Raw genomic sequence first — 19905 nt, forward strand, 5'->3', positions numbered from 1 at the left:
ACAAACGGCATGGAATACGTCTTAGAAGCAACAAAACCACAAACATAAAGCATGACACTTTTAACATTCAACAAACATTTTCCTGTAATTTGTACTCCAAACGTGTTGTACACGAAAACAAACGGGCGCGTGCGCACTTACAAAATATTAATAATTTCAAACGAAACGTTTATACAAAAAATTTTTAAAAATATTCAATTTGATTAATTTAAAAATTTATGAATTTCGAACACTAATCCAGAGAGATAGAAAATTTAAATTAAAATTACAACTGTGTGACAATAATTCATTTAAATTATTCGTTGAAAAAAAATATTTATTTTATTTATAATGCAATATTTGCTGTGACAAGTTATTGCTTAAATGAAAAAACAAAAAATTACAAGTTGATCTGCATTCCATTGAAAAGATCATTGAGTTAGAGCGAATTGTTGGTCAATTTATTGCTGTTGATGGTTGGTGTTGGTGTTGACTTGATCGGTTTATTAATTCGCAGTTTGGTTAGATCATTCGTTTATTACATTGCAGTGGAATTTTGTAAATAAATATTTCATAATCTCATATTCTACGACCGGTTAAGACTACTCTACAACTAATACAATTGCTAATTTTATTTACTACAACTAGTGCTGTTGTTGGTCAAATTTCAAAGTTTATTTATTTCAACGATCGGTCTAAAGCTGCCTGCCTGCTTGGCCTTTTGAATGCCGTTCGCTAAAAAATACTTAATATTTTCCATAAAAATTTATTATTAAAAAATTAAAAAAAAATTATTAAAAAAAAATAAAACGATCTTCAGCTTTAAAAGTACAAAACGTAGTTCATGCGCTCAAAAACTTAAGCTGGTGTTGGACTTTGTTTTTCTTGTTAGTGTTGGTGGTTTGACTTGGAAGTACTGGATATTTTGCGTCCCTGAGTGTGTGTTAGTTGGTAGTGGCTTTCGGGCGTAGTATTAGTGAGTGTAACTTGTAACGGTGTGATTGTCGTGATCTCGTCTTTTGTGGTTTGTGGATTTGCTTTAAAGTGGTATTGCGGTGATTACTCGTCGTCGTTAACGGATGCAGTAGTTTGTTTCTTAGTTTTGTATACATTATAAACATTTTTTATTCATTTTATATATTTCGTATTTTTTTTTTTTAATAAAATCGGTTTTCGATATTTAAAAAGCTCATCATTTTGCCATTTCTCGTTCGGCTGGCAAAGAAATCGAAAGTGACTTGCCAAGCAAGCGCAACTCTACTCACCAGAGTCCATAGCAAAAAATAGTAAAAAATAATAACGTTTAACGCCGCGTAGTTAACGTTAAAGTGCAAAAAAATATATATATTTATATTTTAAAATAAAAAGAAATAAAATCGATTTTATAAATTTAAAAGATAAGAAAAAAAAAGATTTTTGTTTTGTGTGAAAATCGTAACGTATGGCTTATAAATAATATTATTTGAAAAACATTTGACGTTAATTATTGGCAATTGTTTAAAGTGAAAGTACAACAAATTGAATAACTTCCTTTGTATACAACGAATAGTAATAATAAAGAAAAAAAAGAGCAAAACAAATAAATAGATATTAACAAAATGTTGTTTAAAATGTAAGTGTGATTAGATTTTTTAAAAAAATATATATATATATATATATATATATATATATATATATATATATATATATATATATAAATTTAAGAAAAAGTAAAAAACTAGACTTAAATACCCTGTTGGAACTTTAAATTTAACTGATTCTTAAAAACTATATACCAAAAAATATAAATTCTCAGTACTTGTTCCAGAATATGGTTTATTTAAAACTAAAATTAAAAAATATTTGATGGAAAAAGATTATGATCTTTTTCGATCCTTTTCTGAGTATTAAATTCAAATTTTAAAAACCCCATAAGAATTTTAAAACGTCTGGCATTAAAAGCGCAATTTTTTTTGAAATTCAATAAAATATTTTTTTTTTTATTCATAAAAATCCTTGACGATTAAAAAATGGGAAAAACAAATACGTGATTTTTGTCCATCTTTTGCATTAATGAAACGTGTAACAAAGTCGATATTTGTCAATATACTTCTGCTTCAAATTGACACCAAAGAATTTATAATTTTTCAATAACATCAGTTGTCAAAGTATATACATACGTACGACAACACTATGTAATACTTTGACAACAGATGGTATTAAAAAATTATAAATAGTTTGGTGTCAATTTGGTACCAGGCATGTATATTTCTTTTTCCCTCTGTGTATAGATCAGAAAAAGCATTAAGAACCCGCCTTAAGTACCGTGAATCTAGGAACCTCCGTTTTACAAGACCTTAATCGTCATAGTTCAGAGAATAATCTATGATCTTAGAATATTCTCCAATTGAACAGAAATATATAAAAAATAATCTGATATCTTGATAAATAATTTAACAATACTAACAAAATTTGTTTTATTAATAAAGCTCGCGATAGCTTTAGCCATAGCTACACATACCTCTCAAGTTTTCAAGAATATTCCGGGAACTTAAGTGTCCGGAATATTCTTAAGAACTTAAATATATATATGTAATTATTATTTTTTCATAAAAGAACTATTTTTATTAAATATATCTTAAAGTATGACACTTTCTTAAGAAATATTCATCAAATTGAACCTAGTTCTGGGAATATTCTCGAAAATTTTCGAATTACAATTCTTTTGCAAAATAATATATACAAAAATAATATTAATCTCGATAAATGATAAAAATTTCCATTAATACAAAATAACTATAAATCTATACAAAAACTCTCGGAATATTCTTGAAAACAAGAGAATATAAAGAAAAATCCACCGTAGTAATCCAACTTTGGTTCACATAAAGAACCTTAATGGCTAAAAGATAATAGCTAGGCCGCTTTATTCTTTTACCATAAATGTCTAAAAATATGCCACCAATTTCAAATCTAGTCATAAAATTTAATGAAGATCTTGGAATATTCTCGAAAAATTTAGAATTTTTATTTATAAAAACTTCTTTTACAAAAATGTATGTAAGAAAACTATCTAAATCTCGATAAATAATGAAAATTTCAAAATGAATACATAATGTATATAAAACAATACAAAAGTTCCCGGAATATTCTGGAAAAATTAATATTTTGATTGACTTCCTCCTTTTGTTCACGGCAAATGTTTTGGTGAAGGGAAAATCATAGCTATGGCGGTTTTTGTTTATAAATTTTACTGTAAATAGTTTCTTAAGTTATATTCATTAAATTCTTCTTAGTTCTTAGAATATTCTCGAATAATATTCATATTAAACTTATAATAGTTTCTTTTTTACAAAATTTATACAAAAAATAATGTAGTATCTTGATAAATAATTAAAATCTCAAAAGAAAATAAAAAATAAATGCAAAAGTTCCCGGAATATTATTGAAAACTTGGAATATAAGAAATCTTAGACTTGTTCAAGACTTGACAACTGAAAAATAATAGCTAACAACTCATTTTACTACAAACACCTAAGAATATGCTATAATCATAAAATATATTCATTGAATTCAAATTTAACATAATTCTTAGAATATTCACGAAAATTTTAGAATTTTGATTTTAGACAGATTTAAAAAAAATCTATATAACAAGGTTATCTAATATCTTGATAAATAAAGATAATCTCAAAATCAACACTAAAGTTCCCGGAATATTCTTGAAAAAATGAAAATGTAGAATTTATTTTTCATAAATTTAGGCAAAACAGTAATTTTTATAAAAAAAATTCCAACTGGGTATTTTAAACTTATAGATAATTAATACATCTTTTAGTAAAAGAAAAAAAGTGAAACATCTACCAAATGCAATAAACTATTAATTAATTTCTCTATAATATATATTGGTTTTTCTTTTATTCCCTGCAATTTCATTTCTCTTCAACACATTCATCCGCCAAAGTGGCAGCACACAAACAAAACAGTTGCCATTTTCGAAATTTAGTGGAAGAAAAACTTTTATAACAATAAGTTTTCATTCAAAAAAAAAAAAACCAAAACATCAACAAAAAGCCAAAAAATTATACAAAAATAGTAAATAGTAAAAAAACACAGATTCATCGTTCATCTTTTGTATTTTTTTATGGTTCAGGTGCACTCAAGTGTTGAATTTATGTTGCTTTTAATACATTTTTTTTTTATTTCATATATTTCCAATGAGATGTAATTTGTTTTACTTTTGCCAAATACTATAACAAACAGCACATCTTCTTGCTAAGGAAAAGTGAGGAAAATAAAGTTTGCCAAACCAAGAAAAATGGGGGAAAAAACTTAACAAATTATTTAGTTTTTTTTATAAGCTCCCTCCAAACACATTATGTTTTTCTTCAATCTTTTATTGTTTAAATGTTTAACTTAAATCTTTAATACAAGACTAATTAAATTATGTGTCTTTGGCAATTAAAACGAAGAAAAAAACTGAGAAATACCATCAGCAGCAGCTACTAAATTAACCAGCAAATTTAAAAGATAATAAACTGTTAGTTTTTTTTTTGCTGCTGCTGTTTTACACTGTTAGTTGTGATTACTAAATTTTTTATTTTATTTTTTTTTATGACATAATAAATAATTTTTCGCTTTAACTTTAACGAGTCATTGTAATGGGTGCAAAGAAACACACACACTCAAGTGTTCAATGAGGGAATGTGTTCAACTTAATGCATCGTTTAATTTGTGATTAAAGATCTCTTAGGTTTGATAAACATAACTTTAGATTTATTTTCCATAAAAGTTATATAATAATTGTTGTTGCTAATTTAAGGCATTTGCAGTAGCAATATTTTGTAATTTTTAAACATAATCATGTTGGAATTCATATATGTATGAGTGTAACTGTAACATAATGTTAAACCGAATCTCAAAATCCGCTGTGTGGTCTTAGTATCAATACAAAAGTATTTGTTGTAAGTAAAATCGATTTTCAGCTATAGCTCTTCATTATGCAAATGTCAGCTTGTTCTCAGTATTTCTTCCACTTGTTAGAACAACGGTTTTCAAATAGCGATCCGTGGTTCTCTAGCGATCTGCAGCAACATTCCACGAGGTCTCAGAAGCTTTAATAGAAACTTCAACATCACCTAGAGTTACACAAGAAATTCCACAGTAACTTTTCCTATTTCCATTGTATTTAAGGCAATGGTTTGTAGCGATCGAAAATGATCGTCAAAACGATCAACTGTAGTCCAACTTTTACCTCTATCTCTCCATTATGCAACTGCTAGATTGTTCTCGGTAGTTTCTACAAACATGTGTTAGAACAACGGTTCTAAAAAGAGCGGTTTGTAGACCCGTAGCGTAGCATCATTCCTAGTGGTTCATGAAGTTTTAACAAGACTTTTTTTAAAGGAAAATTCAGCATGTCGAGCAATACAAGAAATTCTTTTGCGCCAGTTGAAGAAAATTTATACGGAATCTTTGTTGCATTATATATACAGAAAATCCGCAATGATAAGTTATGAAAATCGTCTAGATAATTCCCAACTTACTATGGAAAACTAGAATAGTTCTGTAATAAACAGAACAGCTGAGCCCCTGGTGCCGGGGCTATTTTCAATTTAAACAAAACTGTTGGAGATGATCCTCATAAAACTCCCACAGATTCTAGAGAACTACTAACCTTGTCCAAAATAAGGTGTGAAACTTTATTAAAATAAAGGAAAATCTAAGTATTTATGAATGTTCGCGATATCGTATAAACTTCTCAAGGGGTCTACGATAAAAACTTCATATATTTATCAAGTTTTATGACGATCTTAGAATATTCTTGAAAATTTCAAGAATTTGAACTTTTGATAACTTCTTTGTAAAATTGTATATAAGATAAAGATCTAATACTTTTATAAGAAAAATTATTTGAATTTTAGGCAAACAGATAAAAAAGTTCCTGGAATATTCTTGAAAAAAATGGAAATATAAGAATTATTCACTGATATCAACATTCAATTGCTCTATATCTATTACATGACAAAAAATTAAACCAACCTTTTCATAAAACAGATTAAGATGAGAACCATTGTGTGAGAATTCTTGATCAATCAAAATAAGATCGGTTGAGAAAATATCATTAACTTGTTAAGCACTCATCATTAGTAACAAACTTAGATAAGTATCATTTAGATAAGAGAATAAAGGAGAAATGAAAAACGTGTATACGGCTACTCTAATCGGGCAAATTCTAGTAACGCATCAATTAACCAACCCTTGCTCTCTTGTAAAATGGTTAGTCACCTTAATCTAAAGAGTTGCAGTAATTGTTATTTCCGATTTTTAATTACAGAGCACTCATCCTTCAGTAGAGTGATCTATTCTTATTTCTGCTCTATAATTACAGAGCTCTTATCTTTCAGAAGAGTGATCTATTAAGCATTTTTCTTGATGGGAAAAGCAAACTTGTTATTCACATCGAAAGTGGGAAAAATGAGCTCTCTGACTGTTATGAGCTTCCACTGAGAGCGCTTTGCTTATCTCTGCTATAGATCAAGCATTGCAGAGAGTTTCAAATAAACTCTCTAAAGGATTTAGTTTGTTCTAATACATGAAAGCTTATCTCTGCTTTATATCAGGTAACGATAGAGAGAGAGAGGCAAATGCGCAAGGAGAGTAATGAACCAAGAAAGTATAAGAGTTCATGATCATTATTCCTTATTAATAGTTAAAAATCGAAATTTATTGATTGGAATTTATTTAAATCAACTTTTCAATAATACACATGGAAAGTAATAGTCCTGGTAAAACATGTTAATTTTGAGTGGTTTATCATAAACAAAATTTTCGGAAGTTATTAAAAAAATCTCGACTTGTTTTGCCAACAAAACGATTATCCTAATTATAAATAATAAAATTAATTAACAATAATTTGAACACAATTTAAAAATTGTATCGTTTTTAAAAACATTAAAAATATATAATTACATTAAACATAAATATTTTTATTAACTTACAGACACGTTTTCTATTTTCATAAAAAAATAATCAAATTCCAGTAAAAAGGATTTAATAAATGACTATCTAATGAGTAAAAATTCAATGACATTTAAATTTTTTTTTTTTTTGTATAAATAACTGAAATTGATATTATAATTAAATCAATATGAAACTTGTTTAAGCATGACATTTTTTAAATACCAGCTATTTAACACATTTAAAATGCTAATAATATGTTTTTTTTTTTTTTAAATTAAATAATTTAAAAACACACATCAAATAATTATGTTTAATAAAAAAAGGAACGAAAGTTTATTTGTTTTCCGCTTTGATTTTAAAGTAGTTTAATTATTTTAAATTAAACCAGTATGTTAATATCGAAAATATTCTAAAATTTTAATAAAAATGTATGCTAACAGGAAAGATATGCTAACAATATCTAACTAATGACATCACAAAAAAGTAATTAACATTTAGCAACCAAATGTAGGTTTATCCAGATTTAACATCTACTAACTTAAAGAATTAAAGCCAAACCTTAAAAAACATCTAGTTATGTAGATGTCAAAAACAAGAATTTTGCTTAAATTAACACAAAGTGTGTAGAGAAGAACGAACTTGTTTTCTGTTGGCTTAAAACTCGGTTTCAATTTCCATTAATTTCCATTTCATCAGTATCCAACGTCTGTATTGCGTAACCCATAAAGTAGACATAATACTACAAAGTTATCAAACGAAACATACAGATTTCGCATGAAACTGAAAATGAGAGTGGTATCGCAAATACGATTGTAATCGCCCAACCAGTTTCTTTCTTTAAAATGCAGTTGACCTCCAGCTGTTGTTGCATTTACTGCAACACAGGATTAATTATACAACAACGTCCTTGAAATAAACGTTTATTTTCAGTTTGTTGTTGTTGTTGCTACTACTGCTATTGCTACATTTATTTGTCTTTCATCAAGTTGTATGTATTCCTTTGTGTATCGTTTATCTGTGAATGGCATGTATTTAATGGATGCGTTGAAATAGTTGGAGTAATACTTAATTTGCCATCACAAGTGATTGCACTATATACACAGAAAATCGTTTACATATACACACACACACCAAAACTCAAGCTATTACATGCCTCATAATTTGCATCCATATTTCATTTCATGGAAGATTTTTATAAAAATCTTTATAAATCCTCTTCAAGCTGCTGTCCAGACATGGAAAAAAAAGCAAGAAGACAGAGCAGAAAGTGTTGCATTCAATGTTGCACATGCAATTATTAAGACGTTTTTAGTAAATAAGTATTCAATCAATAAATAAGTATTCAAGCCTTTGTTTTTGCGATCTTGTCTGTGTTTTCCGTCCGTCTGCCTGTCTGTTTAGCTACTCAGGCTTAAAAATCGATCATGCACATTGTTGTGTTAAATTAACTGAAGTTGTTGCTGTTGTTTTTTGTTTTATTTTCTTTATATAGAGTTTATTTAATTACTTTCAAGTCTTTGCTAGTAGTTTGCCTATTAAAAACATGTGATCTTAACGCTAACAACAAAACTTGTTCAAGTTCTGTTATAAATATTGGAGAGGGGTAAAAGTTCTTCCATATTGAGTGATTTAATTAAGCATTATAAATATCCAACAAACCTTTACATGACGGTTCCCTAAGTCTTAAAGGCTCTTAGACTTAAATGGTTGGGCTTCATGAGACATGATCGGTACGAACATCCGACATATTCGTAATATGCTGCAAATTTCATCATGACATGTTCTCAATGTGTAATGACGGGTTTAAACCGGAAATTTTCTCGAATTCGCTCAGAATCTTGGCTTTCTCCAGATTGTCTAATGCCTGTTACGATTCCAGATTCAAATTTTCTTATCAATAAGCTAATCTAACCTATACTTGATAACTCTAACAGATTATCGGAAAATATTTCTCCAAGAACTTTAAGAACCAATAACTTATTATTCTGGCTCTCCATGAAATGAGAAGCTGAGACTAATACAGACAAAAAATCGTTTTCCTAGAAATTTAGAATGACAATTTCCTAATTTGGTACAGAGAATATAATCGATTGATTACTCTTTCTCTTTATCAAAATATATCTTCAGAGATTTTCACTCCAGGATTCACAATGATAGCAATCATGTTGCTAAGTTTTGATATCATTCTGGTTATAGTTAGTACAAAAGGATTTCATATTCCACCTTGATGTAGTGAGTTTATAATAGATATTTTCCGGGTCTATAATACCAAGGCGCCTGTTTTTGATAGTCCATACTAATACCATACATGTAAGGTTGTTGAAGGAATGGTCACCCAGTTTAAGCCCAGCATTCCTAGTGATCGATATTTAGGCTGATATTTAAAATTGGAATTCCACATGTTATTTTCCTCAAAGATATCAAGATAGCAACAATACGAAGAACCATCTTCTTCCTCGAATTTTCCGGAACTAAGTTCCTATGAAACTCTGTTATGATACCTTAAGACTGTTAATAATATATTATGAACGATCCTCTACTTAACAGAACTCTCAGTTTTATGAATAACAATGTTTATTTCTTGTTGCCTATATGTCGACCTGAAAGAAATTGCGATAATTTCAGATTTTGAATGACATTTTGATCCTAAAATTCTACGATAACTCGCTCTTTCTCCTTTTAGAAACGTCTGTACATTCTGAGATTCTATATGAATGAGGACTCTTCTCAGATCATTGATATATAAGATATATAAGATAACAAGTATGAATGTATAATCGGACATGGCCGACCATACGATAGCCTACATCGTTGAGTAATATATAAAACATTTAATTTATTTTAAATAATAAACAATTTAAGTTGTTTATTGCTTTAATTCAGAAATATTTTAACAATTTCTTGTCAAAAATGTGAATTTCTAAAAGAGGGGTTATACGGATGCAAGGACAAATATGCACTTATCTTTATAAATTTTGGTAGAGGGATTAAATTTATTTATACGGAATTTCATCGTGATATTAGTGTTTATAAGTGAATTTTGACCATCAGGTCATTTTCTGAAGGGGACTTTGTATGGCGGCTAAGGAGAAATGAGGCCCGATCATTACGAAAATCGGCAGTATCATTTATACATAAAAAACCAAGTCTTGCCGATTTTAATAGAGATACAAGATCATTTAACATAATTATGAGTTCAAAAGCCCTATTCGATGGTTACGGTTGTATGGGGGCTATTCGAAATAAAGTACCGATTTTAACAATTTTCGTCCTTGGGTCAAAAGAAGAGCATGTGCCAAATTTCATCAAATTATCTTGAAAATTGCGATCTGTAGAGTGCGAACAAGATTTACATGAACACACAGACGGATGGTGCGGGTTTTAACACAACTTACAAAAAGTACCAGAGTACTAGCCGGCTACTTTATGGTTATTAATATAGAACATACAAATGGTACCGAAGGGCAACTAAATCCCTATAATGGGAATTTTATTGCCCTTTAGTACATTTTTTTCGCATTTTCCATTATTCCCCCACCTAATAACTATTAACAAGATCCAACCAAGATCTCTGCATTAACTGATATTTAATGATAAAAACACAATTTTAATTTCAATCCGCATTGCTTATTTTCATTTTCTTTTAAATGCCAAAGATACTTTAGACAAAGATACCAACAACGAGCAACAAAGAAAATAGTAAAAAAAAAATTAATTAAAAGAAAAAATCACTTTTATACATAAAATACACATTTTTATCAATAACATAAAAAAGCGGCCAACTCGATGATTTAACAAATGGACAAGTTAAATTAATATTTCAACAATAAAATAAAAATCAAGGCTAACGGCCGATATCTGTTTGGAGAAAGAAATTTATTGAACTGAATTGTCTTGAAATATTGAAGTGAACATGTTGCTGAGCCAAAGCAACAGCAAAATTGAGTAAAATTGTATGGTAGATTGACATCTCTGCAAAATGCAAAAGTTGAAAAATATTAAAAAAAAACGCACACACACAGGGAGCTTAAAAAAAAAAAAGAGACCGGGTTTTTTTCTTGTTGTTGTTGTTGTTGTTGCTGTTGTACATATTTCAAAAGTATAAAACTTTTGGTTAAAACTTGCTTGTTTCATTAAAACGCTATTGCTAATGCTGCTGTTGTGGTGTGCAGCTTTTGCAAGTTAACTTGTTGCTGTAGTGAACTGACTAGCTGGCTGCCTGGCTAACTGACGGACTGTTTAGTTGGCTGGTTGCTTAAATCACTTACCAGTTAGTTTACTTAAAGTTGTTTAATATTATTTTTGTTTAACTTTTGTTTTTTTGTTTTGTATGTTTGTTAAGTTATCTGGTTTACCTTCTAACTGAAAGGAGAGTTTGTTGTTTCTTTTTTCTATTAGATATTAAACCATAATAAACATAGTGATAGAAAGACAGACAGATAGACATTAAGACAGACAATCTTATTAACGGAGCAATATTATGCGGTTTTTTCATTAAAATTGTTTTTAAGGTGACCGTATAGCAACTAAACCGGTATTGGTACTAAACAACTGCTGCTGCTGTACTTCAAGTACCAGTACAACTTGTTTATATTTTACTCAAACTATATATTGTTGTTATTGGAGTATTGCATTTTTTTGAAGGTGTTGTGTAAAAAAAACACACAACATCAGTAGCTGTGTGCAGCAAACAAGAGCAGCATACTGCAACATTTAATAACAAACAAACTATAAAAAAAAACCCTTTCGCCAAATTAGTTGTTGCATGTATCATATTTACATAAACATATCAAATTACCAGTAACAACACTGGTTGATATTTTAAAATGCAACCTGACTTGACTTTGCAAAAACGAACAAAAAAAAAAATCATGTTTTAATAATCTCCTCTTCTTTCAAATGTGTGTCATCTTTCATCATACACAAATATCTAGATCCAAACATAGAGACATAAATGTGCATGCATGTGAACTAATTAGTTTTTGTGAGTTTTTCTTTTTTTTTAATTTTGGTCTTTTTTTTCTGGAGAAGTTGAAGTTTTTGTAAAGTTTTTAAATTTTATTAAAATTTTGGGGTAATTTTATAAAAATTTGAACAGTGTATAAAAGAATAAATAAGTAAGTTGGTCTTGACCGACCATATATTACTATACACCACCGGATCCAGTGGGGAATTATTTTGAGAAATATGTTCCGATCGTTGCAGTATTTGTTTGAGTGCTGAATATCGTTTTGGATCTTGTTTATATCGAATTGTATCAATCGAATCATACTTAATTAATTTATTGATCTTAAACTGACATATTGTGGACTGAACGTCATGTAATTATTACTTTACTTTAATACTTTAGTGGTTTAGGGTATAATTATTTGGAACGCACAATAATATTGGTCCTATTCCCAGCTTAAAGTATACCAATCGTCTTAGAATCGTTTTCTGAGTCGATTCAGCTATTTCCGTCCGTCTATATAAACCTTGTTATCAAACTACAGGTCGCAATTTTGAAGATAATTCCTCTATTATCATTCAATAGGGATGAAAATGCTAAAGATCAGTCTATTATTTCACCTAGCCCCCATATAACCAAGCCCTCGAATAGGGCTTGAAAACCTTGTAATCAATTTTCTAGATAAATCAATGAACATAGTCTTCTAATATCCCAGAAAGGAAGCCTATTGAAAATGGTTAAAATCGGTCCATTATTTCACCTAACCGCCATACAACTAAAACTAACTAACCTAGTCCTCATACAAAGACCTCATTAGAAAATTAGTTAAATGTCCAGAATTCGCTTAAAAAGACTAATATCGTAATGAAATTCAGGACAAATACATTACAAATGTGTAAATGTAGATTCATCCACCAATTTTTTTTAGGATACGCCCATATTTTTCCCCAGCCCCGATAAAAAGACTCCTTCAGAATATTAGTTAGTACTGACTTGTCTATTGACTAGGTTATACTTAGACTAGAGTGTTGTCTATTAAAAAGTCTAGTCTATAAACTAGTAAATCGACTTGTCAGTTGACCAGTCCATAGACTAGTGAGGATAATGAAACAAAAAGCTTGGGTCCGATATTATAACCGATATAACATCCCTTAAGAGTATTGATTGCAAAATTTTAAGAAATAACATCTGAATCATCGGGCGTTGATTCACTCACAAGAAAATGCAACTGTAAAGAAGCCCACAACAGATCCAGTTGCGGTCTAAGAATATATCTTCATGATAGAATAGAATTCTATTAAAAAAATACCATTATGATACTATCAGAAGTTGTGATCAAGACGTGATCAAAATATATAATCCACCCAAAACCCCAGCATACTTTTAGGCATTTAAAATATTTAATTTTACTTTCCCAACTTTTAAAAATCAAATCTAGGTTAGGTTGATAGAGGATGTCATCAAATCCGAAGAAATACACCTAGGCCACTATCGGCCCTGTTGTGCGCTTCTTTTCATGAAAAAAATTTCGAATACAAATCTAAATTTTGAATATTTATTCACCAGGGCGTATAAGAACAGACACTACCAAATACAAACAATCTAATTTATTTCAATACTTCAAATAGCTAATATTTTTCGATTTTATTTCAAATGAAATTGCACAAATTAATTATTAAATTATTATTTTTTATTGTTAAATTACTTCTATAGCTTGGCATATCTTTCAAATACCGAAAAACACCGATATTGGCTTCATTATCAAGCGGCTATTAATCTTAATAACATAACAATTTACAAAATTTCTTAACAATTCCTTTGTTAATACGTTTGCTATTAGATTTTTGTTTGTTTTTTAATTAGTGTTGTATTAATTTTTTTTTTAATAATTTAATCATTAGGAAACTTTTACACCTTGATTTTAGTAAAAAAAAAACTTTATAATAAATAACCGGCAGCAACAAAAACCACCAAAACCTAATCAAATGTAACAGTTTTTTAGTATCTGTAATATGGGCCAGTATTACAACTTAAACTTAAATAAAGTTTATTGTTAAAATATGTAATGACTTTTTACATGTTTTTACACAAATGTGTAGACAAGTAATAATACATTAAAACCTCTTTTTTTTAAAGGCAACATTAATTACATTTTAAAGTGGTAACAATTTCCTAGTTTGTCAATCGTTATAAAAGTTAACCCATTGGGAAGTAGATATGTGAGCACTGATCAACATTCCCGATCTTTCTAAATAACTAGAATGCTGTAATGCAAATAAATACATAACTAGAATGGTGAATTTTTGAAAGATAGGGCTCGTGATTTGGCGACAGCTGATCATAAAAGTTGATTGTAGCAAAATATCACACATCTGACATGTGTCAAATCATATACTGAACAAGATCGCCTTTTCATGAATGACAGTGTCAGAGAACTTTGGTTTTAGCGGTATTATTGGACTACTTGATTTCTGATTTTTCTATAGTACATTCGACGTTCATTTTCAATTCGTCAAAGGACGATCCGTACATTCCATTTTCGTTAGCAATTTAATTTCCGCGAATGCCATCGTGCCATAGGACCCAAATCAGTTCGACATGCAATTGTGAATACAATTCGAATTTATCAGGATGGAGCCAAGAACGTTGAGAGATTTGAAAAATTTAATTCTGCATCAAAGGCGCAATTTTCATCCTGGAATTAATTTCAGAGTAGACATTAGTCAATCTTATAAAGATCATGCTGAATAGAGCAAATTTCCGAACCAGTATCCGTTATAGTTCACACTACTGCAAATTTCCTGAGTTGTTCAAAAACTTCCTGGAATCGATCGTTTCTATCGAACTTTATACTATTTATAACAAATTGTTTACAACAAAAATTCTACCACAAAATATTTCCTTAAATAATTCACGATCATTATGGGTTTAACATTTTAACATTTCAACGCCATGACTCATATACATACAAACAAAAAAAAAAACCTCAACAACAAAGACAAAACAAGTCAAAGAGCAACTAACATTTCACAGACTGCAATGTAACAATACAACGCCAAAGTTGCTGCCGCAAAAACAATACGAAACCAAATGTGGGCGCGCGCGCGCCTAAGCATTTCAAACAATTGTTAAGAAATTAAATGAACATACAGAAATACATACATACATATTTGAAAGAAATAACGACAATATAATGAAATAGAATTAACGCTATAAAAGAAATAAAAATAATTATAAAAGACATAAAGCTCAAAAACAAAAGAGTACGTAAGATCGATCGTATTATTGTTTGAAATATTTAATCGAAAGATATATACATATATCTTGCTGCCATATTAAATTGTATATATTTGTTAAGAAAAATGTTGTTATTGAAGTAGTCTACCTTTAAGAGCAAATTACCATTTAAAAGCGGTTTTTATTTAAAACAGTCATAACTTTGCAATGCGGAGGAGTTTAGTTGCTATTTCTTAAGTGCATATTTCAAGTAGTTTCTTCTAATCTAATATGACTGGCAAAATAAACAATTAAATATTTGTAAATGCAACAATTCTTGAAGTTTAATTCTCACGTACTTTGTAAAATTAAAATGGCGCAAAAAATTTTACAACCTTAAAATAAGACTTAATTGCGAACCTTGGCATGAAGTCATCATTTATCAAAAACAACATTTTTTTAATTATATTATAACATCATCATTTTACATCAAATTTAATTGCCACTTCTAATAATTCCCTCTTTATCTTTTATTTGCAGATTCCTCTGTTGCCTTGTGGCAAGTCTAACTTTAGCCGAAAACTCAATTGATTCTACTGTGATACCCACCGAAGTTCGTGTTGAATCTTCAGTATCGTTTGAAACATCTCACAAGCGTCCCGAAGCCTTGGGCGATGATGCTTTCCAAACATCACACAAAATTAATCACTATGATGTGGAGAACATGAATCTCTTGCCCACCAAAGAGAAACCCGAACTTAATCCCATTCTAAGTGCTCTCATCAATGAGGATGTTATGAAGAGTATAGAAGCCAAACGTGCCATTGAAGAGGCTGAATTGGAAATCATTAAAGCTGAGGTAGATGCTGCCGTCAAAGCAGAAGAAAAGAAAATTGAAGAAGCTAAAGAAGCTGCCGCCGAAGCCAAAGAAAATGAAGAAGGAGATGATGCCACAGAAGGAACAGTTAATGTTCTAACAACAGCAGCTCCCATGAAGAAGGCTGAATTGGAAAAGGACGATGATATGAATGTAGGTTTTGTCGATCAAGCTATTGCTTTGGAAACCGCCGGTACCGAGAACAATAAGAAGTCACGTATTGAAATTAAAAAGGGTCCCAATGGCCAGGATTATGAATACGAATATGTCTACTATTATGAAGATGAAGAAGAAGATGCCAAACCCAAAGGAGCTGCTGCTGAAGATGGTGAAGAAGCCGAAACTAGAGGCAAGTCACGTTACACCAACATTGAACGCAGTACTGCTGCTACACCAGCCGATAACAGTTTAGTCAGTGGCAAAGCCAAGGGCCGTTCCTCCAATGTTGAAGAAGATATTGAAGCCGAACGTTTACCCCAAAATACTCGTTTCCCCAGCCGTGGTAAGACTGTAGATGTTCCTCCTACTCCCGCCTTAGATTCTGTCGATTCTGCTGCCGAGAAAAAGAAAATCAGTGTCAAGCGTCCCAGTTTGGAATTGGTAGATAGTGAAACTTTCAACACTGACGAAAAACAAGCCAAGAGCTCCCGCAATTCTGATGATACCAAGTCTGCCATTACCATTGAACAAGAAGCTGCTGCTGCCGCTAAAGATGCCGAAGAAGCCGAGGCTGCTAAGGCTCAAGAAAAGGAAGAAGATGCTGCCATGGATCCTGATGAGGATGTAGAACAAACTACACCTGCTATGGAAAAGGCTGCTTTGGATTTGTATGCTCTCTTGACCAATGAAAACAACAACATGGACATGACCACTGATTCAGATATGGATTTCACTACCATTGTACCCGATACCACCGATATGTATGGCGATGATCTTTTGACCACCATTGTCGATGAAGAACCCAGCAGTACTACCACCACTACCACTACTACAACCACTCCAGAACCAACCACTACTACTACCACCACTACAACTACCACCACCACAACACCAGCTCCTTCCTTGTTTGGTGGCAGACGTGGTGCCAGCAGCTCAAATGGTCGCAACCGCTTCAAGCTTAAGTCTAGTAACAGTCCCTCAACCACCACTACCGAAGCACCTTCAGAAGCTCCCAAAACTGGCAAGAGTAAGTTAATATGCTAAACATAATTTTACAGCTTTATTAACATGATATTTACTCTCATTTAGACCGTTTCTCTCGTCCTTCCATTGGTGGCCGTAACCGTCCTGGTGCCAGAACTACTGCTGCCCCCGCTGCCGCAGCCGAAGAACCTCAACAAGAGGAAGAAGTTGCCGTTAAGGAAGTTAAACCCGTTAGTTCAGGCTTTTCACGCAACAGACGTAAGTAAAACATATTAAAATTGAGTTCTAAAAAAGATATTAAAGACTTTACAAATTTATTGCTTTAGCACGCAACCGTTTCAATCTCCGTGGCAGTACCACCACTACTGAAGCTCCAGCCCAAGACTCTAACGATAACCAAGAAGAAGCCGTTTCAAGCACTACCGCTCGTTCTCTTAGAGGAGGACGTCCAACACTTGGCCGTCGTGGCAGTCGCACTACTACCACCAAAGCTCCAGCTAACGAAGAAGAAGTAAATGATAGTGATAACAGCGTAGATGACAAACCCTCCACACCAGCTCCCAGCCACAGTGGTCCCGTCAGACCTTCCCGTTTCAATCTAAACCGTGCTGGTGCCGGTCGTTTGCCAGGCCGTGCCAAACTCGGTCGTGCCACTACAGAAGCACCAGCTGCCGCCGAGTCTGAAGACTCAGCTGCCGATAGCTCACATCACAATGATGTTAAGGGAGAAGGTGAAGAAGCGGCTGAAAAACCAGCTGAAGAACCAGCATCCGCCAATGTTGGTGGCTTGAACCGCTTGAAGAATCGTCCACGTTTAGGTGGTATACATAAGACTGATAACAAACCAAAAGTAGCTCCTGCGCCAGTAGCCCCACGCAAAGTTAATCCTCTGCTTGCCAACAGACGTCTCAAAGTAGGATCTTCAACAACAGGTAAGAGCATTTAATACATCGCTTCCACAGCTTCAGTTATTAACAATATGTTTTCCGCAGAAGCTGCTCCCGTTGAAGAAGCTCCATCCGCTTCCGGAGAAGAATCCGATTCCAAGGAAGAAGCTTCTGCCACAGCTCAGGATGAAGCTAAGGATGAGACAACAGAAGAAACAGAAACCACCACCAAACAAGCACGTGGTTTAGGACTTTTAGGTCAAAGAAGGCGATTGCCCTTAAGAAAACCAGGAACATTATTGTAAAAAATTTAATTCTTTACACTCCTCCTTTGCCCTTTTCTGCCTCCTACTTGAGTACTCAAAAGCAATTTAATGCTCATAAATGTATCTTTAATACTCATAAAAGATAAACAAATAACTCTCTTCTATTTAGTAATAAATACTTTATATGCCCTCTTTTATCCTTGTATTTGTATGTAAATTAATTATTTTTATGTTTTTCGTTTTTTTATTATTATTTTGTTTATACTTTTCTTGAATATTTTGATTTTTTGAATTTTATGTTATTCCGGTAGTCTGTAGTTTCTTTTGCAACCAACCACAAGTGAATGAAAGTGGTTTCAATGTAAGAACAAGAAAAAAAACACTTAGGTAAACCCAAAAAACACAAAAAACTTATATGTATGTATGAAATTAGATTTTCTTCTATGTATTTTCTCTTTTTTTATTTTTAAATATAAATGTTTTGATTTAAAATATAATTAAACAAAAATTTACTTGTAAGTTTCTTAAATTAGGTACGAAATACAAACAAACGAAATCCTTATGTAAAAATTTTGCGATATAAATGTAATATTCTTTTTTTGTTATAAAAGATACTTTTGATAATTAAACAATAAAAATATGTATAAAAATTTATAAAATAAAATATAATGATTTAATTTAATTGATTTACACTTAGTGGGAAAAAGGTTAATTGAAAGGGTGGTTACTTGTGACAAAGGTTTATAAATTATTTATAAAGCCTTTAGGTAATTCAAGTGTCAATAATTGCCAAAAGCTGAGGTGGCAGTGATGGATTATCAAGTTATTCAATGATTGCTTTTTAATTGATGCAACAGTGGTTAAAATGTTTGTAATTTTTGGAAATAAAAATATGATAAATCCTTCCGAATATGAATACCAATAATCGAAGATTGAGCTGCAATTACCTTTCTTTGGGACTACTAGATTTTAGTCTGCAATGACGGTTCAAAAATGTTATAGACGGTATTGCATCTCTTACCTCGAATGTACTATAAATTGCATTTACTCCCAGTTGAACTCATTTTGATTTCAGGACACATTAAAATTCTTGATTTTCTCTAAACGATTTGACAGCTTCTCTTGTATTGTTTGTATCCAGATGTTCTTTTTTTAATACCTTGGGTATCCCATTCAAGTGCTTAGTGAGCTAGTTACGAAGAAAGTTTTCTCTAAATTCCACGAATAGTAATTTGTCTTGTTCTGCGTAAAAGTAGTTCGAATTGGTCTACCAAATTCGTAAAATGACACTTGTCATGTTTCACAGCCCTATAGAAGTACGGGTTTGACGCAGTACTGATGTAAATATTCCTTGCATTCCATATTCGGTTGTAGCAAAAGCTATACGTGCTTTGCGAAATCTCTTCAATATGCCATCTAACCTGACCCCTCAGTAAAGGGCCAAAGTATTCGAATTTGTAAACTTCCTCAATGGAGTTGCCGTAAAAAACAAGGGGCTTCAGTCTCATCATCATTGTCTTGGCAATATTAATGCCTAGACCAGCCTTGATCGCCATATTAGCTATGTATATCGATTCATCGGCATGTCGCACTTCTGGAATATCTCTGGATAGTCGTTCTTTTCATATGGAGTTTCATCTAAATGTA

At 31.3% G+C, this 19905-nt stretch overlaps 1 protein-coding gene across 1 annotated transcript; it reads left to right on the forward strand.

Annotated features, from left to right (window-relative positions):
- Positions 1-336: 336 nt before the first annotated feature.
- On the forward strand, positions 337-18922 carry LOC119612812 (flocculation protein FLO11). The gene is made up of 5 exons (XM_037968683.1): positions 337-1591; positions 15626-17148; positions 17211-17363; positions 17432-18037; positions 18098-18922. The coding sequence occupies exons 1-5, from the start codon at positions 1578-1580 to the stop codon at positions 18295-18297; spliced, it is 2496 nt and encodes an 831-aa protein (XP_037824611.1). The 5' UTR covers positions 337-1577; the 3' UTR covers positions 18298-18922.
- The last annotated feature ends 983 nt before the right edge of the window (positions 18923-19905 follow it).

Source organism: Lucilia sericata, unplaced genomic scaffold, assembly GCF_015586225.1.
Source record: "Lucilia sericata isolate MDLA Ls3-8-SP2 unplaced genomic scaffold, ASM1558622v1 Contig000036F_arrow, whole genome shotgun sequence".
Classification (NCBI taxonomy): Eukaryota; Metazoa; Arthropoda; class Insecta; order Diptera; family Calliphoridae; genus Lucilia; species Lucilia sericata.

Excerpts from the sequence above, each read along its gene's own strand:
- LOC119612812 (XM_037968683.1), top strand. Across the intron at positions 17,149-17,210 it reads AGCTCCCAAAACTGGCAAGA|ACCGTTTCTCTCGTCCTTCC; the intron begins GTAAGTTAATAT and ends ACTCTCATTTAG. Across the intron at positions 18,038-18,097 it reads AGTAGGATCTTCAACAACAG|AAGCTGCTCCCGTTGAAGAA; the intron begins GTAAGAGCATTT and ends TGTTTTCCGCAG.